At 42.1% G+C, this 22,505-nt stretch overlaps 1 protein-coding gene across 2 annotated transcripts in view; it reads right to left on the reverse strand.

Moving 5' to 3' along the window:
• LOC129091134 (disintegrin and metalloproteinase domain-containing protein 12-like) overlaps window positions 1–22,505 on the reverse strand; it is a 71,078-nt gene that overhangs the window by 12,452 nt on the left and 36,121 nt on the right. For both annotated transcript variants that reach the window (XM_054598630.1, XM_054598629.1), the window contains exons 5-12: window positions 19,231–19,307; window positions 18,070–18,256; window positions 12,857–12,922; window positions 12,291–12,362; window positions 11,448–11,617; window positions 10,282–10,366; window positions 8,175–8,323; window positions 1,264–1,441 (exon numbers count right to left, since the gene is read on the reverse strand). In XM_054598630.1, coding sequence (XP_054454605.1) covers window positions 1,264–1,441; window positions 8,175–8,323; window positions 10,282–10,366; window positions 11,448–11,617; window positions 12,291–12,362; window positions 12,857–12,922; window positions 18,070–18,256; window positions 19,231–19,307 — 984 coding nt within the window. The remainder of the gene's footprint in view (window positions 1–1,263; window positions 1,442–8,174; window positions 8,324–10,281; window positions 10,367–11,447; window positions 11,618–12,290; window positions 12,363–12,856; window positions 12,923–18,069; window positions 18,257–19,230; window positions 19,308–22,505) is intronic.

The raw sequence follows: 22,505 nt of genomic DNA on the forward strand, positions 1-22,505 counted from the left end.
ACACGTTTATCTCTACCACGTCACTCCTGTAACATTTCCCACCTCACCATGGAGACCCGTCTGTGTCACGTTGGCCCCGCGCCAATCACAAACTCTCTGCCTCATGATACGAATTGAAGTCAGCGTTAAATTGTGGCTGCGCGCCATCGATGATATGCTGCGTGTATGACGGTTCATGTATGATGTCACACGGAGGCAGGCTGACTGGACGGTCTGCCTCTTGCCATTAAGCATCGGTCTGAACACACTGTACAGCCGAGTGCAGCAAGAGAAAGTAGATGGAGGGAGCTGGCAAAGGGTCACAGCTGACGTGACAGGCCTGAAATCCATTAAGGGCTTTCCCATGGTCCCGCTGAAAAGAAGTAGCCTGTGATGGTGGGGAATAGAACCCAAGCTTTTTAATGAGGCCTTTTTAATGGTGGAGAGAGAGAGGGGCCGTCTGAGAACGCTGATCTGGCCTGGTTTGGCCTGACGTCGCTCTAGTCTGCGGAGAGCTTTATAATCATCGCTGCTGGCTCAGGCCTGCGAGGCTTATGACAGCTCTTTGTTTTGGAGGACAAGGCCACTTTCAGCCCGACCCTGGACGAAGCCTGAAATGCTCCCAAAAAGACTCGCTGGGCATAAAGGTGCAAACAAATGGCTGGAGATAACAAGGCCTTCTCTCATTTAGGCCATTATATAATTCAGAACATCGTTCCAAATCGTTATAGATGTCTCCTTCATATTTCATGATTCTGTTATCGTCTGTCTCCTTCCGCTGATTGTCAGCTGCATCATGATTAACTGTTTTATCATCCCACAGTCGCAGCAGTTAGCAACTCGTGCCGCCATTACGTATGTAGATTCATTTAAATAATTCACCGGCTGACAGGGCGAGCTGTCAGCGATGTTTCCACTCGGTGAATTGTATCACGATCAGACAAGCCTCTTCCCAAACACTTCTCCCAGTGCAAAGAATGAATAAATTCACGCTCATATCTCGAAGCTCGTTTTCTGAAGACTGTGTTTGAATTACGAGAGCTCTGCGGCGTTCGCTTTTTGAAACCGAGGTGAATTATTTGTTTTTACTTTGGGGGAATGTTGGTTTGTGCCACGTTTCTGTCAGGAAAACTACAGAAACACCCACTAGTGCTTCTGATTATTTCATTTTTCAAATGCGAGAAACAATTAACAATGATTTATGAGTGGCAGTTAAGACAGAGATTTCAATTTTGACAGAAGGGGCATTAAAACAAGAATGCTGAGGAATTGTAGGACTTGTACCTCCAGCTCTCCACAGTCACACTCCTCTCCCTCCTCCACGTAGCCGTTTCCACATTTTTGCCCGCCGTAGAGCACCTTGACCTCAGGCATGTTGAACAGACACATCCCGACGCCTTTTTCAAAACTGGCCGTGAGGTCCTTCTTGCTGCAGCTGCTGAACACTGTGGGGAACGGATACCTGGGAGGGGAGAAAAAGGTTCTGTGAGTGACACAAACAGAGGAAGACGATTGAGATCCCCCAAAAGGGTCTTCCTCAGTCTGATGTAATCAATGCTAATTGCCGCTAATCACAAAATCAATTAACCACTAGAGCTCAGCAACCCCTCCAAAGCACCATTAGCATGCGAACAGCGCGGGGGCCCCTGAGACGGCTCCCCTAAATGGAAAGAGTGAGATCTGATAAGGCATGGTTTATGAGACAGGGGATCATAAAAACTCGAACCAAAAAGTGCTTCCTTCGCAAGACTTGCAACACCAATAAATTTGGGAGAAACGGGGATGGTGTGTTTTTAATATTGTTTTTGGAGCGGACAGAGAGGGTGGTCCTCTCTGTGGGGGGAGCTCACAGCCCAGGGCTCTGTCTGCCAAAAGCCTCATGTGGCTTTATTTCTCTGATAATATAGTGCCTTAGATAACTGTGTGTGTATGTGTGTGTGTGTGTGTGTATTGTTTCTTGACATAAAAAAGGTCCACATCACCATTAAAGTCAGCCCAAAAAGGACAGACTGGGTAAATATGTGTGTAATATGCTCACACTATGTGCGTATCTTTGTGCACGCAGATGAGTGCATGTGTGAGACAATATGTGGGAGATCATGTCAAGTTAGATGCCAAAATGTTTTTTTCAACAGGCACAACACACTCAAACCGCATATTGGCCCATAAACATTTGCACTTTTTTTTAAAAGATATTAAATGTGTCTATGTCAGAGTCGATAAAATTTCAGAGCACCAAGAAAAGTTCAGATAAGCAAACGGCCTACAGATTGAATCAAACCCAGGCCACATAATCAGTGCATCATGTATTTTTAGAAAATGACTGCAATGGAAATTGTCTAGTTAGCGTGTGAAGTGTGTAATGTGGTGGAGTTGTCCAGCCATAAGGCTAAGTCTTGAGGTCAGACCAATTGGCTGTTCTGACACTGAAGCTGTAAAATAACCGCTTTTCAGACAAGGAGGCATTTCTATGTAGCTCAATGTTGACAAGTCTTTCAAACAGTTTTTTTCTCTGATTTGGGTCTCTCATCTAATACGCCTCTAAATATGTCATGACACTGTGAATGTTTTGACGTGACCTCATTCACCACTTGCCTTTGATTTCGTCGTGTGTGGAGCCGGCTTACATCGACTCCTGCTGCTGACCCCCTTCCCCAAAACACACAACCCGCTGCTCTCTAACGTCAATACTACTCAGAGGTTGAGTTAGGTGAAGGTGGGGTACCTTGCAGCAGATCTCTGCACTCTCTGGATTAAAGCAAAAAGATCAGAGTGGATTTGTAATGACATGAAATGGCAAAAGGAAAGAGCAATAAGGAAAGCTGTAATAACAGCCATTATTGCGCCCTCTTTTCCACTTCCTCTTCGCCGGGCACCTCAGGGAATCACGCTATGATGAACAGCTGTCAAGGCTGCTGTTCAACAGGCAGACCACTTCCTAAGCAACTGCTGTTGTTGATTTCCTCTTTGCCCTCAAAAGCCCCAGCCAAATTAGCTTGCTCAAGTTGCACCCCCTGTTTCGCTGCATTCATTCAATTTCCATGAACTCAGCCCTGTTCTTCAGTTAACAGCTCCATGCAATCCATAACAAACACGTCCCTGAGATATGTGAGCGGATCAGGATCCAGCTGCACTGGTACGGAGGTGGGAGGAGTTGTAACGGCCGTAAAAAGGCAGAGGCACTGATGAATTACAGGGGATGGCATTTAGCAGTAAAGCAGTGCCAGGACCAGTCATGGTGGGCACATCTGGAGCTCATGGCAAACTAAAAACACATTTTAGACAGCCACCCATCCCATTGGCGTCTGGGCCACCACCTCATAAGAGAAGACCGGTATTGTTCTCATCCTGTTATGGCTTCACAAAGGATGAGTCCTGCTCACCTCTGCCTGGTCTCTCTGACTGCTCTTTGTTCTGTCTCATACTGCTGCATTGTTTTCCATCTGGTGCTGCTCCAGTTCCATTATAGGATCAATTCTACTCTGTACTCTGTGTTCTTTTGTTCATCTCTAACCTACGTTTTTTTGACAGTCTGCTCCTAAGCTTCAGAGGTACTGCAGTTGATGGTTGATGGAGTGTACAAAGCAATCACCGTAACTGCGGTTCAGCAATTGGCCAGACAGAGCTTTAAAGGATCTCTGGGAGGTCTGGTGATAAGGAATCATTCCCAGATCTATTACAGACCTCTATGATCTGCCACACACTGTGATAATGCCACAGCGCTGAAGGCTTTCAAACATCTCTCAGCCCTGCTGCTTTGTCAAGGGGGTAGATGGACTGTGACAGGTAAGCCACATATCTGTGGAGAGTAAGAGAATAAGTCATCAATTAAGACTTACAAAAAGGATTAAAGGTAATCTGACTTTCACAACTAAAATGACTATATATATATATATATATATATATATATATATATATATATATATTGTACTGTATGTACTTTGCATTGACATGCTGTTTGTCTGACCTACCTTGTCAAATTGAAAAATAAAAAAAAATAAAAAAAGTATTCAAAATTCGCTCTAACAGAGATCTGGAAAATCAAGTGACATTTAAAGCTTCCTGCATTTTTTGATGACTCAAGTACAATCCTGTGGTTAATTAACAGTGTTCATTGTTGAGCATGCACATCCAAAAAGCTTTTATGGGTTCAGTATAAAAAAGGCAGAAATTACGGAAAAAGGCTGAAATCAAAAGGTGACTCTACTAAATTATTTTTTTTGGGAGCAGTACAGTCAGTCTTCAGTATTAAAAGAATTTAAATAAATAGCACATTTCTTGTTAATGGGCCAGTGTGTAGGATTTGGCATAGCTAGCAGTGAGGTTGCAGATTGCAACCAACAGAAACTGTAGAAACATGGCAGTACCACACTGCGGACTCCTTAAAGAGGACCCGTTACAGACGCAAACATAAACAGCTCTTTTGAAGGTAACAAAAACACAATGATTCTTATTTTCAGGTGAGTATAAACTAAAGAAAACATACTTATTGATATCATGTTCCATTTCTGCCAAGAGATCCCCCTAAATGCCACAAACAGCACCTTTAAATGTTGCTTGACCAACACATGAAGGTTGGGTTTAAATATAATTTTGCTGCAGACAATGATCAAGAACCCAAACCTATTTCACCAGCGATGAAAATACTCTACAGGCAAATAGCACATTAATACACAGAGTCCTTTAACCCAAATTTAGCTTGGCAGGTTTCTCTCCTCCTAGCTGGTCTGTCCTTGTGGTTCAGATCACACAGAACGCCGGGTAAACCCATCCAGCACAACCTGCACAGCCAGCTTATGTCACATAGCCATAAAACACTGATCAGGCTATGAATCACATCTGCCGGCCTTTCCAATGACACATCTGCCAGAACATTTTCCGCCGCCCTTGAGAACATTTTTAGAGAAATATACAAAGTTTGCAAATACGGATTGTGACCGTGTCTGCGTTCTGCTATCACACTTTTAGTACATTTTGGAAGACCTTGATCATCTGGCAAACAAAAAAGGTAATTTAAAGTGACTTTGACAACTGTAACCATGACATAAATGTAATACTTGCTTATGTTATTCAAAACCATAGTCACTACACATTTATTAATCATTTTATGACTTTCTTTGAGCACGTAGAGCCTACGCTCTGGGTGATGACATTAGGTGATATGATCTGTTGTGGCCTTTGGTGCCTGGCAGTCTGGTCTATGTTCTAGATACCGAAGAGCATTTTCACATTGATTTCCCTATGGACCCAATTAAACAAGGCATACTAGAGAGATCCTGTTTTCGGTGGGGCACAGGTCACATTTCCATGGCATCCCGTGGACATTGACTCACTTTCTGTGATTCCTGATTATTTTATGATATACGGGAAATGTATCAATCTCATCAACTCCCAGCACACATCATCTTACTCAGGGCTTGACCCTTGTGTGAATGAACCCTGTCTTAATAATTTATCTTGTAGTCCTTCTGTCAATCAAAATCTCAGTTTGTGTGACTGACTTAGATGGCACGTGACTATACGTTTATTTTCATAGGAACATGTATATCATGGCACTTAATAATGAAACACATTTTGATTACAGAGTAAATAATCAAACCATGCTGCGTAAATGCTGCAACAGTTTTTTGGAGAAAAAGTTCAACCAGATGGATAAATAGTCAGCATACATCTGGAAACAAGCTACATAAAACTATCTGGAAGTTTTTATTTCCAAAATCCTTGGTGCAAATTTCTTTTGAGGCAAATTGTGCTTCAGCCAGAATGCAATTTGTACCCTGACGGTGAGAAAATTCACATGAATGTGTCTTTGCCAAGACTTCTTTTACCATGGATATCATATCATGAACAGCCACCAATCTCGTTTCCCGGCAATAGTGGTAACAAGCCACACTTTGTCGATGAAAGAACTAAGCAAGAGCCTTACCAAGAGAAGTGGATCAAGCACAGAACCCTGTGGAGTTCCTGTTTTAATCTTTAAGATGCAAAATGTATATGTTTGTGCAAATATGTATGTCTCTCTGTCCATGGAGTACCCAGCAGCAGCTCAGTTGGTGTATGTGTGTTCCTGTGCGATATAATCTCAAAGGATGGAGACACCAGCCTGTTCTCATTTAAAGCTAATGGGGGGATAGTTGGATGGACGGGGAGGGGGGGGGGGGGGCGCCACAACTGACCGTGACCAATGTGAGCAGGAAACAAGCAGTGCTCAGTGCAGATGTGCAGCTGGCACTGAGCGAGCTTGTAGTTTTACTGCCCCCCCACCACCTTCCCCTAACCCCCCAGTATAATCATGATGAACTGGATCCCATTATCTCCAGCAGCAAGGCCAGCAGAGCTTGATGGGTATCAGTCCATCAGCGACAATGAAGACATTCCAGCACTCTATTTGATTAAAATGAAAGATCAATCAAAACAGCAAAAACAAAACTATAGGTACTCCTCACTGAGTGAGTGAAGTCAAGTTTTGCCAGTACTTTGAGTTATTGAACGCAGGGGCTTGTAATCAGCGGGGATTTTGTACCAACTCATCCAAGTTCTGCGAAGAGGCATTCTGTATGATCACACTGTGCTTTGAAAAGAGCTGGTGGCCTGCCTAGAATACACAACAGTCAATGCTATAAACAAATAACTGTAGCTGGATGGACAACATTCAGATGATTGCAGCAGATTCCACGTGTGTGGCCACATGGCGTTTTAAAGCATGGAACTACGAGGGGCTTGAGCTGGACTCATGGGAGATGTAGTACCGCCTCAGGCAGAGCGTATGGTGCTGACCTAGAATTAACTGAGGAAGCAGAATGAGGCAATAGAGAGTTCCTAAACATCCTTATTCAAATGTATTGCTTCCTTAATCCTGGATTAAATAGCAGAGCAGCAATATGGAGCAATACGAAGGTGTAGAGGGGATTATTTTGAAACCAAGATCAATTCTCAAATGGAAAAAAAAAAGAAAAAAAGCATGGCCTCTCTGGATAGCAGGACAAAAACTAAATATTCATGTCTTATATATTTCTCACTGGAACTACATTCTTTCACATTTGGAGACGTTCGTCACTGCTACGTAAGCCTTCAGATCGCGCTATTTTGAGGGAGAGGTGAGTTTTTCTCTAAATAAAAAACTGTATAATAGACAGTTTTCAGAGGTATTTAACTATTTATCAGAACTTGCAGAGAGATTTTCCAACATTAAAATTGTATGTATGTCAAAGAATAGAAAAAAACTCTAACTGGCTGTGAATAAGGAATAAAGGGAGAGAGCTAGCAGAGAAAGATTGAAACAAGTATTACTTGCACTGTTTATCTTGTTGCCAATTTTAGGATAACGTCCTTGAACAGGGAAACCCTCAAACAGAGTTAAATATAAATCTACATCTTTCTGCTGTGTTGCTTTATGAGTCTATAATCAGGAATAGTGTTACCCTGTTTGGGTCTGATCCAAACCAAATACAAAGGGATGTTCCCAGCAGAGACCCCAATCTGAGGCTCCCACAGACCACTAGACCGTGAGCTGGAACTGATACCCAATGTTTCCACCAAAAACATCCCTATCCATCTGCTCCGCCTGCTACAAGATGTAATTTGTAAAGTGACAACTATATAACAACTACAACTCTATCTTGATATGTTGTTAGAAACACACTTTTTTTTGTTTAGGCTAATTGAGATTGTGTCAGCCAAAACTGCACTGTTGTGGCCATGCACTGCCATTGAACCATTGACTTCCCATTCAGAATGAGTCATATTGCCTCAGGGCATTAGCACAGATGTGGAATCTGCCATAAACCCAACGGCCCATGGGTTCAACGGCATTATTTGCTTACTGCTCTATAGACAATACATTATAAATGCAGAGCATGTGGAATAATGTTTACATATGATCACAATCAGGGCTCCTTAGCGCGACACTCGCTGTATTTAATAAGTGACTGAATTGATGCAAACTTAATGAAGGTTTGACGTCACGATGATGCATTTCAGATCGTTTTGGAGTTACACGTCATTTCGGAAAAGTCGAACCAAAAGCGGCCCTCGCTGGAGTGCACTGCAGCTGTGAATGATAGCGTGTGTCCTGAGGCTGATGGAGGCCGACTAGCTGAAATGAAACCCCCCACAATAATGTATATTGCAGTGCCGAGTCAGCTATCTTGAAGATCTATTGACTCTTAATTGTCAGGATAGACGCAGTGACTCACCCTGTGGAGGGAGTCATGATGCAGCCCCCACGATCCACGGTCACCCTGCAGCCACACCCCCTCTCTGGGGTGTCATGGTTCATTCCAAAGTTGTGTCCGAGCTCGTGGGCCAGAGTGACGGCGGCGCCCAGGGGATTGTCCGAATGGTCCTACAAAGACAAGAAACATCAATCATTGACATCGCAGCTCAACAATATTTAATCTGAAACCTCTTTTATTCATGAATCTGATTTATCAATAAAATTCTACGCTAGACATAATGTTACAAGCAATGTCTTATAATAAAATGTGTTCAGCTCCATTGCAGCTAATTAAAAAAAACAGACGTTTCTGATGACATACTCTGAGGAAAATAACAAATAATAAAACATTTTAATGCAAGCCAAATTGTCGTTCCCAACAGGACCCACTGGAGAAACATTACTCAAACAAGTGAGTGTAATTGCACATTGCCAAGATTAAACAAACAATGCTGTCGGAATCTGTGCTTATCAGAGCGTTTCCTCTGCTCGACGTTGTAGCACTCAAATGAGAAATAAAAACAGCAGACTGCGGACCGTCAGCTTCAGCTTGGTCGGCAAACCTTGGACACAGCCAGATGTGCTGCCTCATCCACACAAACAAAGACATGGACCCTCCTCAGAGCAAAATCAGCAAAAAAAGGTTGAAAGACTGAGGAAAAACTCTCAAAGGACAGTATGAAAAGCACACAGCCAGCAGAGATAACAGAAATTAAAAACAGACCAGTGCTAGAGGATGCAAGGTTGAGGATGAAGCTACAGCGACAGAGAGGGAGAGCTTTGTCCGATGAGGTGCTGCTATTTTCCTGCAAGGTGTGTAAAACATGAACATGCGAAAAGGCCGGATAAATAATGGAGCCTCAGCAGCTATCAGCTCTTCGTGGATGCACAGCTGTGAGTCGGAGCACCGTGCCTCTGGAGTCTTCAGTCACTGTGCATTATTCAGTAGCGCTGTGCAAGTCCAGCTCAGACTGATGAACTGCTCTGCTGGGGGCTTTTGAGAGTAACTGTCATCAGCTGTCTGCACTCTCCGCTCGCAGCCGGTATTCGTGCAAAGAAGCCCCTCTGATTCAGTTTCCTGGAACAACCGAGACACCTTCGCTGACTGATGACTGCTCACTACATGCCACTGTCTGTGTTCTGTTTCGCCACACCAATGAAATGAATGTAGCATTCGGGGCCGGTTAAATAGATAAACCAGATGGTTTGAAATGGATGTTTAAGATTTTACTGCCTAGAAACATAACAATGAGACCCATAGGGGAAGTTGGGTAATGAGTTCAAAGGTACTTTGTAAACGAAGGGAGACAACTGAGACAACAGGGGTCGTGATTCGCCAAGCAGAAGAGTCTGCGGTTGGAGGCTAATCCTTTACGTCTCTGACCTGATGTATGCGCGTATGTAGGACTCTATCATTATGGTCCCGACTTTACCATCTGGGTGGACAAGAGTGAAGAGCCATCTGGGGACTAAAGCTGTAAACCTCACCAGCAGCCAGCGAGGCCACAAGACAAACAGCCAATCAGGGACATTGAGTATAAAATAATAGCATGACTTGCCCTAATACGACATGACTTGAGCCCATAGTATGGGATTGCAGTTCTGTGATGGGTGATCATTTACGGCATCTCCCTTACGTTTTCATTCAGGCGGGGGATAAGCTGTACCCTTGAATTCACTCATTTGTTGCACCTCATTAGGAAGCAATGGTTTCTACTCGTGTAATCGATACACGCTCTGATTTATCAGCACTGACTGGAGGGTACTATACCAGCTTGGCCTTCCTGGAAAAAAACCGTCAGTGATGTGTGTGCCATGAAGTTAATACAACTTAATATCAACTCTGGAATCCTTAGCTCAACCCTTACACAAGCGACTCAGGGGAGAAATATGAGAGTATTATGTCAGACAGCAGGGAGGGGGGTGAGTCAGGCAAAGAACGAAGGGCAGGAGGCTGGAAATGATAAAATAAGTCCCGTCTCCTTTCGGGAAGTCAGACACACACCAAAAATGTATTTTGTACTCCTTCAGGATGGATTAGAGAAATGTGAGCATGTGTACATTCTGTCGAACATAGCTTTACATACCATGACAATTCCTCCCGACTGCTCTGCTGTGCACATACTCATGATGGGTGCCATACCAATGGTGGTGCCCTGGAAATAGACCCCGCTAATAGGGAGAAAACAGAGGTCATCACATCATTAGTCTCACGTATCTGGACCGATCTCCACAGTGCTGTGTCAGCGCCAAGGAAAGGTCTGGCTGCACACATTTATCATAGAGGTATACAGGAAAGAACCCTTTGGCTTGTTTGTATTTCTTTAAACCAGTCCCAGTCTTGCCCTTCCAAAACTAGATAGCGGAAGGCGAGGAGAATGTTCGGGAGGTACACGGCCAAGGGCAGACTTATACCCACAGTCTGAAGCCGGTGATTCAGACTTTCCCAACATCAATATTTCAACTGTTAAGGTAAAAGTCCCCTGGAGTTTTTGACCAATAGTGGCACTGTAGAGTAATGAGATGATATCTGCAAACGGATTTAATGCAAATATGTAGTTGATGCTAGTGTTAGCATTTCAAGGCTACGGTGGGGTTTTTTTTAGGACTATGTAACGTTTACATTGGTTGGCTGATTGGCTGACTAGACCTGCACATCAAATCACCTCATGTGGTGCTTTGGGCTTAACTTGTTAGCAAAGTGATGGACTGACTGACTTACTGACAGACAAACTGAAACCTCCTGCCCCATCTCTTTGTTAACCTCTGTTCCACTAGCATCTAGCAGGAATAACTTTGGCCTTTCTGTAAAAGTAGACACATTTATCTGAGTTTTTCTGTCACAGGCAAACTGGTATCAGCATCTGGACATGATGATGTATTTTACACACCCTGTCATTTAAGAGAAAGATGTGAAATCTGTTAGCTTTTTTGACACCAGTCTGCATTTTGTTAACATCTCATGAGGCTTTCACAGCATGCAAATGGCTGATTCACAAATGGGTTTTGGAAATGTTTTATGAGGTAGGAAATGAAATTTGCATTGGTGAAATAAATCTTGTCTTTTGGTCATGATAAATCCACACTGCAGGGGCCATTTGAGGGTAGCTCAAAAGAAGAACAACAACTATGCTATACTAAATACTGCTTATACTACAAAAACATCATAAAAGTAAAATATCACAACATTTAAAAAGCGACATGCACAATGGAACACAACTTTGATATATGTATGCTATAAAAGCAGGTCTACCTGATGAGCTGGGCATTGTCGTGAGGCTTCTGGGGCAGCAGCTTGACCTTCCTCCAGTCCAGGAACTCATGCAAGGTGGTGAAGGGATCCTGGGTGATGGGGCACTTGTCCAGATCACTCCAAACCTCCAGACCCACCAGGGCAACACGGATATTCAGAGCCCGGTAGAACTGGAAGTTGAGGGGAGGAGGGGAAGGGAGGGAGGGAAGGATTAGGGCTTATCATCTGTTTCTCTAACATTTTCTGTGTGTGTATAAGATTCAGTGGCATCTAGGGGTGAGGCTGCAGATGCAAACAACTGAATGCATCTCCGCTAATCCGTCCCTTTCCAAGCGGAGAACTCTGTTCTGCAAAAGGCCCTCTGTAGAACCAGTGTTTGGTTTGTTCGTTCTAGGCTTCTGTAGAAACACGGCTCATTCTAAGCTAATGAAAACACAACGATAAGTAGTTTCGAGTGATTATACCCAGTGAAAAGATATGACTGCCAATTAATCCCCCAGAATCCTACACACTGGTCCTTTATAACAGAAATGCTATACAAGTACTCCCTTCAAAATTGATGAGGGGCTCTCAACATATCTTTAAACAATAATCAACATATGACTTCCCATATGAATAAATCATGTTCTGCAGCCTCTGTTTTATTAAACAGCCACCCACGGCACCTTTTATCACAGCAGCTCTTCACAACATTTCTCAGTCGAGTTATGGAATTGATCATCCATTCATAATCCAATCAGCCTCCGCTCGCAAGTTGGTTAATTCTCAGCAGGCGTGACGTGACCTCTAATAAATCACACGCCTAAACCACACCCCCACCCCCTCTGTTGATTTGATTATTACCTTGTCCACGTAATTGGCGATCTCAGCCAGTCGCTGCTTGACCTTCTCCATGTCCTTGCCTTGCTTCTGAAACTGAACAACACAAGCAGGCGGAATAAAGCGAGGGGGAAAATGAGGTGAACAACCCTCTTGAATGTTTATTTTCATCAAAGGCATTATTTGGGACAAATCAACACTGCGTCAGCTCTAGAAATGTTTTCGCTGGGTGTCGTGTTAATTCCACTGGCGCTTCTGCTGCAGTTGCTGCTTTCAAAGACCTTCTCAGAGGAGCTTTGGCTACAGAGATAACCTCCACCACCTTGCCATGTATCCAGCATTTATCCACTTTCTGGGGCTCTAAAGCCCATGACATTGACCTTTATGTCCATGTCAGCAAGAAACACTTTCTTTTCTTTGCCCTCTTTAAGATCTTAAGTCTGAGATTTAAAATAATTCAGAGGGTGGAGCCATCTTATCTACGTCTCAAGGGGATTGAGGGGCAGCTAAGCATGTGACCTTTGATCCCTTTCCTGTGGGATACGACAGGAGAGGGTGAATAGTTTGAGGCGGGTGTGACCTCTGCTTACCTCTCTGTTGTCAGCCACAATGATCAGCTCCACATACTTGGTCGTAGTCTGGACGTGGCGTTTATTCTGCATGGGGTGGGTGAAAAGGGGGTGAGGGCAGGGATTAGGTGGTGACAAGGCAATAAGGGGCAGTAAATTTGAAAGGGAAATAGAGGGGTGGTAATGATAAAGTGATAAACCAAGAGATGAAGAGAAATGAGGAGGAGGAGGAGGAGAAGGGATGTTGAGAGAGAGAAGAAGAAGAAGAAGAAGACATTAGGAGGACACACTTAACCGCAGCTTTCCTGAAAGAGCAGCCTAAATTTAGTAGGTGGCCACTCAATATGGCTTTAATCTGAACTACACTCTACACAAAAGGCGGCAGAAGCGGCATCAGCACAAAGCAATCGGCAACACTTCAAGTCTGACCCACTAAGAGCTGCAAAGGTCACACGTACCTGCGATAACACTCTTACAGGGAGCAGGATATTAACTAATAAATCACCGTTTTTTGGACAATGCTGCCTGTGCTGTTGGCAGTGCACGGTATAAAACACTACCCCCTGCTTTCATTCCAATATTCAAAGAGCATGTGATATGTTCAACGTTGATTTATGTGACAACGGCAGAGTGGCTCTACCGGCACACAAAGTGGAGTATGGGCAAGTGAGCATATGTCCAAAAAGAAGCAAACTGAGTCACACTCAAAACTGAGAGTTTTATATATTGTGGTGTGGTTAAAGATTTGTACAGACTTGGAACCTAGAATTTGTGTATTACATTGCAAATGAAAAAACAATAATACAAATAATAGCCATGTTAGCGGATCAGTGAGGCTGTATTTAAATGCTAACATGTTAGCAAAGGCAATGCGAACATGCTGATAGTGCAAGTATAATGTTTTTCATATGCACCACTTATTTTAGTGTCTTATTATATATTTTAGTGTTTGCACGCTCACATTTGCTAATTAGCACTAAATGCAAGGTACAGCTGAGGATGATGGAAATGTCATTAGTGTTTTTCAGGCATGTGGTCATAAACCAAATACTGTACAAATTAATGATGATGGCTCTGGAAGAATGAATGAATGTCTTAAACAACTGACAAACAGACTGACATTGCCATATAGCTCTGCCTACAGCATGGCTACAATTAAAATAACAAAATTGTTCAAAAATTGGAAACAACTGAAACAACATATAGAGAAAATAGTAAAAATAAAAATAAAAGGTGATGACATTGTTTTGGGGCTCTTCCATAACAAGACACATACAACCCCTGGTCATGGAGCAGATGCTGCTTTCGTGCTGTGTGTGGGCAGCAACTCACTTTCACCACATGAGCTAGGGTTTGTCTCACCTGCACACACACACACACACACACACACACACACACACACACACACACACACACACACACACACACACACACACACACACACACACACACACACACACACACACACACACACACACACACACACACACACACAGCAGATCCTATACTATCCTGCTGGCTATGTGTTCTGCCTTCACACTATGGCCCACTTTCAACCTGAGCCTCTTTATCCGTGCTGGCCTGGCAGCCTGGATCCTCTCTGCTCTTATCTGCCTCCTCCATAGATAAGCCAGGATGGGCAAGTGTGCTCTCAATGCAGCCTATGGTGATTACCAAGTCTCTGGGAGGCCACTGGAAAGGAGACACACGCATGAGCACAATGGTCAATCAACTCAGTCAATGTTTTCTTGAATTGAATCAGGTGACTTGGAGGTATAGATGTGACACATTTTTTCTTTGTCGATATAAAACTGAAAGTACTACTCGGAAATGGAAGACATTGGTTTCTGCATCCAATTCACTCATGTGTATAAAAGAAGAAGAAGAGGAAGAAACTATTAATGTATCGTCAAATATTTCCAACAAACGCCTAACATTTAAAAGCCTCAACTTCACATAAAATGGAAAAACAAGAACAAAATATTCTCCCTCTTCTTTCCTTCAGTTCCTGTTTTAACACACCGCCGCTGCAACAATATCAGAGAATTAAGGTGAAGAAAGAGGCCAGTGTTCTCTTCAAAATTGGTGAAGAGAATTAAAGAACAAAGACCGGCTTACTGGAACTTTCAAGCACATTGCCTCATTGTCTTCATTAAGCAAATGGAGCTGGCTCAGGTGTGGATGAAGATGGAAACCGTATAATGGAGCTTTGTGATTAGATTATCTTCACGGTCCACGGTTTAGGCTGGCATCCAACTGTTCTGAGTCTTTTCAATCCATATGTATTAAAGTCCACTTCAGAAATGATCTTTCCTCCCCCAATATTCTTTTTTATCCATGAAAAGACAAGACACTCTCAAAATGCCATCAAGTGTTTTCTTCAGGTTTGACATCTTGGACAGAAAAAGAGATTTGCAGGAACTCATGTTGTTGTCATGCAGTTCCTGTCAGCTAGCCATCATATCTTCTCTACCCGTTCTGACTCATCATCCAGGGGCACTCTGCCAGCACGCCTCTTTATCTTTAGACCCTCGAGCAGGGCACATCGTAGCTTATCAAAGCAGCAGCAGTACACCTCGGCGCCCTTGTGTAACATGCTGAGGTGAGCTTGCTCGTATGCCACAAAGTGCAGCAAAACAGACTTTATATTCTCACTTTTTTGCTGATAAAACGAGACCTCCCGCTCATCTGGTTCCAAGCGACACTTTTTGAGAATATCCTTCACTATATTATCTGTTTTTTCATGTTTTTTTTAATCACCTGTGGGATTACCGTGTGCGGCCACCTCCCTTACAAACCGCATCTGTCTTCACTTAGTAGAGATGTTTTCCCTTCTAACTCAGGCATCTCTCGCTGTGTTAGGCAAGCTAAAGACGCAGTATTTCAAACAAATGAAAGGCGACATTGTGCGCAGATAAAACATATTGAAGTACACTGAAAAAAAGTCTTATGAATAAGAATTGGATCATATTTTTCACACTGGTAAATTATCGATTTCTTCTTTTGTTATCTTGTCCTCCCCCCCTCTGTTTCTGTCAGCTGGAAACTTCTGCTGTTTCAGGATTTCTTCACTTGTGCTGAATCTTTGCAGCCCTCTTAACGCTGAGGACAAAGCTTGCCATTGAAGCCAGTGCTATAATCATCAGCAGGAATAAAAAATAAAATAAAGAATAACTGCAGTAAAACATCAGAAAAAACCCTATGACTGCATGAATAACTAAAAACGAACACTTTGAAAGGGCATGATGTTTTTAGCCAGCACCGCCATATGTTTGGCCTGCGTCCCCAGAACACACTCAATCTCAATATACCCCTTAATGAAACGATTAAACAATTGCTACAATAAAAATCAGTTTCAAGGAAATGGAAAGTCCCTCACATGTATGCTGCATCACAATTATGGAATGTGTGCTTGGCCCCCTTGGGTCCTTGGACATCTGTTTTCATCTTTTACGACACCTATCAGCGTGTCTCTTTCTATTGACCTGATAAATCAGCCGTGTTCATCCACTCCTTCCATCCTTCACCAGTCAGATAGAGAGATCACTGGACTCTGTGTTCTCCACTTATCGGCCATCATCATCTTTAAAGCCCTATTCCCTCAGAAGATAGAGACTCCCTGTGACCATGACCCTTATGATTTATCCCTCTGCTCAAGTGGGGTAGAACGGGACTGAGTGCAGGTTGTGGGATAGGGCGGGGTTTCTAAAAAGCAATCTGTTTAATTCTGGATGGGCGGGTCCTGCTGAAGGCATGATGTACTAGCCTGCAGTCTGATCTCGCTATCGGAGCAAACGGTGTCACTTAACAGCCAATGCACTTTCAAAAAGGCGTTTATCAAGCCAAGCTCTCCATGGACGCCACATCACTAATGGACACTGTTAGATCGGATGGAAGAAAAGAGTGAATAATTCAACAGGTAGTAGCTTCTAAAATATATAAAAGGCCACTTACCAATATCTACATAGCAAGCACATCCCTGTCAGAGCACAGTGCGATTAAAACCGCAACTCAAACATTTGAGTGGCAAACACAAAAGGGCTCCATTAGTTTTAAATACAAGACTAAAAAGGCTGGTGATTGAAAAGAGAAAAAAAAGCATTGAGGTTGAAAGCCTACATTTCTCCAGGCAACCGAAAACGTAGACCTCACAGGATTGAAATAACAAAAATCAGGTTAACTATATAGACAATCCACAGGAAGTAAACATCATTTCATCACAAAGGAAGAGTATGTAAACTCCACACCAAAAAAAACACTCTTGCAGTCACAGCATGTGAATTAAAAAGTTACTGTGAGGTGACAGTGCTATCCACTGCAGCACCATGCCGCCATTTTGCAATATATTGTAATAATGTGAGCAAGGCAATGACTTTTTATCAAATTTTAGGTAACTGTCACAGTAGAATACTCCACTATATTCATAACATATTTATACAATCTGAGTAAAAAACACTTTATGCACTCAGATTAGTGGAAACTGCATTTTCACAGTCACTGTAATATTCAACAACATAGCCACTATCTGCCACAAATCTTTGAATTTAAACTATTCAATAATAATCCATACAGTGTTTTTGAGAATCAACACATTCCCTATTACTTACCACAATGTCAAAATGTGAATTGACAAAGTTAGGAGTCTAAAACCATACTTAGGACACTTTAAACTGTACGTAGGCACAGTGGTGCTTTGAGCTAAATGCTTACACAATTACCATGACAACGATGACATCAATCATCACTCTTAGCTTCGTCAATAGATTTAGCTATAAGTAATGTTTAATAAATACACTCAGGGTTTAGAAATGTTGAGTTCATCGATTTACTTCCAGACTAGGTTTGATCAATATGACCTGTTTAAGAGCTGTCCAGGTCAAAAGTGGCTTAACTTACAGTAAAGGCTTTTAAAATGTCTCTTTTACTTTGTACTACCTGAGAGGGCTTGAAGAATACTTCTTCAGAGAAGCAAACTTTGTTGATGTGTTTAAAAAAAGAAAGACAGGGGGCCTCCTGCTGGGGTACTTTGATGCACATCATTCCCAATCTCTCCCACTCCTTGTCATTTCGACTCTCAACTTAGTAATGAAAGCATAAAATGCCAAAAAAAAAGGGAAAATATCTCAATAAAAGAGAAGAAGTATGAGATCTTTAAGATAGATACTCTGTTTCAAATCACACTGCGAGTACAGACAGATTACCTGTAGAAGCTGCAGATGTTTAATGATCCTTACCCTCGTGCTGAAAGCCCTGAACGGACTGCTGTCTGCGTGTTCAATGGGGTAGGATATGTTGAAATCATGGCCACAGGTGCCAGGAGCAAAATTGAGGTGTTCAGCTGTGTAGATCCAGTGAGTCCCATCGGAGTGATCAGCAGATGGTTCCAGTACATAGGATTTGCCTTCAAGAGTTATGAAACCCCTGCAGAGAGAGGAAAGGTCAGACAAGGTGCATCGCCATATTCTATGCATTCTTTCAGAATTCAAATTGCACGGAAACATATAATATATACGCAGCAAATAAAGAATATTAATCTGAAGTGGCTGAAACAAAAGGGATCCTGATTTATTTGTGACATCCCAACATAACCACGAAAGATGATACATCATTGTGATGATTGCAGCCTTTTTCCATCGTTTCCCATTTCTTAACTTTTCTCACGTTTTTTTTTTAACAGTGGCCTTTGTGATTTAAAGTGAGTCTGGATAAACTGTCAGATTCTCACAAACCTTGCACAATATCCACAACCACAAGAACTCGCACTAACACCCCCCCCCCCAAAAGCCTGAGCGCTGCCAACCCAAACCGAGATCAAATTTTCTCGGTGAGCCAGGCAATGCGTAACTGTCTGTCAAAAGAAGTTCTGAAGTGCATGTCTTGTTGTGCAGACAGGTTGCAGATAAAATAAATAAATAAATAAATAAATATCAAGGACCAAGGGCAGCAGCAAGGGGCTTCACAATCAGCAGAATCGCTCCGCAGAGGGTGTAGACGTTTGGCTCGTTCGTGAAAACATTCCGGACGGTGTCCAATGACAGTACTGCAATCATTACTCCTGTTTGACATCTGCAAACACTGAAGTTCCATACTTGTCTAAAGCCTTACAATAAGTCAAGTTCACTGCTTTTCATCATTACAAACAGGGTGTCATCTCAAAGCATTAATGTAGCAAATGTCATTACTTACTGAGGTCCATTGACATGCCATTCCTCAGAGTTGCACTCATGAGGCTTACACTTCTCATGTCAGACTATAAGGATAATTCTTGCTTTTTTTCAACCTGGATCTGACTTTCATAGCTTTGATGACCATTTAATGGTTTTGATGACATTGTGCTCATCAAAATAGTTGATCAAGGAGGTGCTGGTAAATAAAAAACAGTTTCACACACTTACTTGATACCAGCACAGGTACTGAGGCTGACATCCGAGTTGACATGACCCTCCACCTCACCGTGGTAGTAGCAGTTTGCCTGAGTGAGCACAGATAAAAATATGTCAGTATTTAAAGTTCAAGACAGCAGGGATGGGACCACTGCGACACTTAACATGTCTTTAGGTTTTAAGCACAGTTCAACGACAGACGTTCCAGCTGATCACTGTGAAATATGAGCGAGTTAACTCTGGGGGGGAATGGTCTTTTTTGCAGAGTTAGCAGCAGCCCTTCAGGCGCATCACCACAGCTTGATGGTAGCGGAAAGATGTGTGTGCTGCTGCGTTCCCAGGTACCCGCTTTCATGGACCACCTGTCAAGCTGCAGCATCGAGCAATGAAAGCAAATTAGGTCCATGTTTATTGAACCAGACCTGGCAAAGAGAGAGAGAGGGCGTGGCGGAAGCGTCTGGTTTGGAGTGAAAACAGCCCGTTTGCTATAGTTAGACGGCCTCGCTCAGGTGAGGTCACTGCCACCCTGTTCTGGAAAACAAGGAAATGTTCGTTTTCCACCCCTCTTTGACTGCCTCTAAATATAGAGTGCAGGCAGTAAATCTCAATGTCCAGCTTCCTACAACCTCGAGAAGCTGCTGATCTTGCATGTTCAGTGACTGAAGGAGTTTCTGGAGTTAAATGGTAGCCTTGGCTGATCTGGCATCCCAGAACTTCTTCACAATAATTCTGCAAAAAGTAAGGTTAGGTTCTCACTTCTGACACAAGCTAGTTAAAAACAGCATGGGTAGATAGTGTCTTTCAGTCTTACCTCCCAAATTAGCTTTTTCTCCAATCTGGATCTAGTAATTAATCCACTGATTGAATCCTTAAGAAACCCCTGGAGATCTGCTCCAAAGTTGAATGGGTTCTTACTTGGCTCATGCCAAGTCATTCCACTTGGCTCATTCTACTAAATTTCCCAATTTTTCGGCGTTTTTCCGTAATCCTGCTGGCAAACAAACCAAACAGAAGACATAACCTACTTGGTGGAGGTAATTATTATCCGACCCAGTTTGTTTTAGCATCATTCAGGTTTCCCTCGTTTAGATTGTTACACACACGGCAAGTTATTTTCTCTGTAACTTCTCTTACCAGTGTCAATTCCAGCCATAGCAGCATTCAGCCAAAAAGTTAGCCACTTAGTGAACATAGAGGAGCATTTAGCAGTAGACCAAAACAGAGCTAAAAGAAGAGTTACTACTGGACTTAGGCAATTGTTTGCTAATACATTAGCAATATCGACTGCTGTAATGAATGTGTTCTGCTGCTCCCAAAGGACCACAAAAATCAATTGACAACTTACAAAGAGCACATGTTGATTAAAAAATAAATAAATGTGAATCGTATTAATCATATTACATCTTAAACTAAATAAACACCTGATCATTATATTTTTACTGTTTGTATCTGAGTTGATTAAAGATTTAATAAGAGATTTGGGTAAACATTTTAACATTTTGGAGCCACATTCAAAATGGGAAACCTGTCTCCAGATTTGGATAATGTCTATGAATAATAAAAACAAAAAGAACTGAAAAAAAAATGCTTACAGTCCTTGAAGCCTTACATTTGATCCAAAACGTATTGACAAAGAACAGTTGCGTAGCTTAGGAATATAAATCTTGGGAGACAAGCTTAAATAATGGATTTGGCTATTGGAACCCAAACCTACCGCTCAAAAACCAACATCTTATTCAGAGGACATTAAGGAAGTCTTCGTCTGTTTGGCCAGTTTCCATATCTCTACCTAGAGATGTACTGAAAGGGAACTATCCATTATTGCAAGGTAAAAAGGTGCAAAGACAGGACAGCCCATTACATGAAATATGAAATTTTAGTGGAGCGAGGAGGAGCAGGGCTGGATTTAGTGCGCCGAGTTAATGCTACCACCTCATGTTTCTTTGATGAGATCATGACTGTGATGCATCGATATGGGGAATATGAATAGACTTTTTGTTTCTAAGGTTTCAGCAGAAAGACATGAGAGAGGAAAGTGCTTTGGTCTTCACATCTGGGATAAGAAAGATTAATAACTAATGCCCAGCTTATTGTGGGAGGCAACCCTGGGTGTGAACATTACATAGTTTATGCATTCATTATTCTAAGTTAACTCTTCAATATCCATGCTAGGGATTCATATTCCCAGGAGATGGCTTTTGTTACAGCACATGGTACTCATTTATGGTATTGTGTGTGGATGATAGCGAGAAAGGTCACTCCCAGCAGTACCTTTCCTTTGACTCACAACTGAACCCTCCAGATCCCTTGCCCAGATCACTATATCAGTCTGCTCCTGGCGGCAGGACAAATAAATTAACTTGAGATCAGTCTCAAAAGATCTAGCCGTTTCCAGTAAAACAGATCCTCCCATGAAAAGCTGGCTGTTGTCATCAGAGAGGAATGAGAGGAGGGATGGAGGTTAAAAGAAGTATCTTGGTTCCCAAGTTGGTAAGAGACTTAAGCGGTACATACAGGTTACTGGCAGTGGTCCTTTGGTCCATGCTTTCAAGTTTTAATCCACCAGTTCATTTAATCGTAGGGCTGCAGCTATTGCCATTGTTTGAGTAATCAAGTATCCTACCAATTACTCAATTGATTATTGACATAAAAAGATACTTTGCTTTATGAAGGAGCAATAGTAAATATACAAAAGACAAAATGAGACTAACAACTCATTGGTTTCCTTTTTTACAAAAAAACAACATTTGTATTGTTTAAATTGCACACAATAATGTCCTTTGCATAAAAATGCATGACTCAAATGATAAAGAAATACATTTTTATATTCTTAATTAAACATTTGCTTTGATATAAAACATTTTTACATTATTAGTTTATGTATTATAAGCTGCCTAAAGCTACTGTTTAAAGTTAAACAAATGCTAATTCCCACTCTAATTTCTATTTTATATTTCTGTGAAAACATCTCCTTCAAACAACTGGATTTATTCAAGTTTCTTGCAAAAACTACATTTTACTAGTTTAAACCGATCATGATAACGTTATAATTTGCCTTAGCCCAATAATCATTTTTACTGAATAGAGCATCATAACGTAACTCAAAACAACCTCTTTTAGCATTAGCTGTTAGCTCTGTTATTTATCTAAGCAGGATTGATTCCTCCACTTTTCACAAGTTTCATTTGAATATTTGGGCTGTTTATCAAACAAAACAAGCAAGATGAAGGCATGATCTTGGGCTTTTGGAGATTGTGATGGCATTTTTCCTCCTCCTCAAATATTCT

This window comes from Anoplopoma fimbria, chromosome 5 (assembly GCF_027596085.1).
Source record: "Anoplopoma fimbria isolate UVic2021 breed Golden Eagle Sablefish chromosome 5, Afim_UVic_2022, whole genome shotgun sequence".
NCBI lineage: Eukaryota > Metazoa > Chordata > Actinopteri > Perciformes > Anoplopomatidae > Anoplopoma > Anoplopoma fimbria.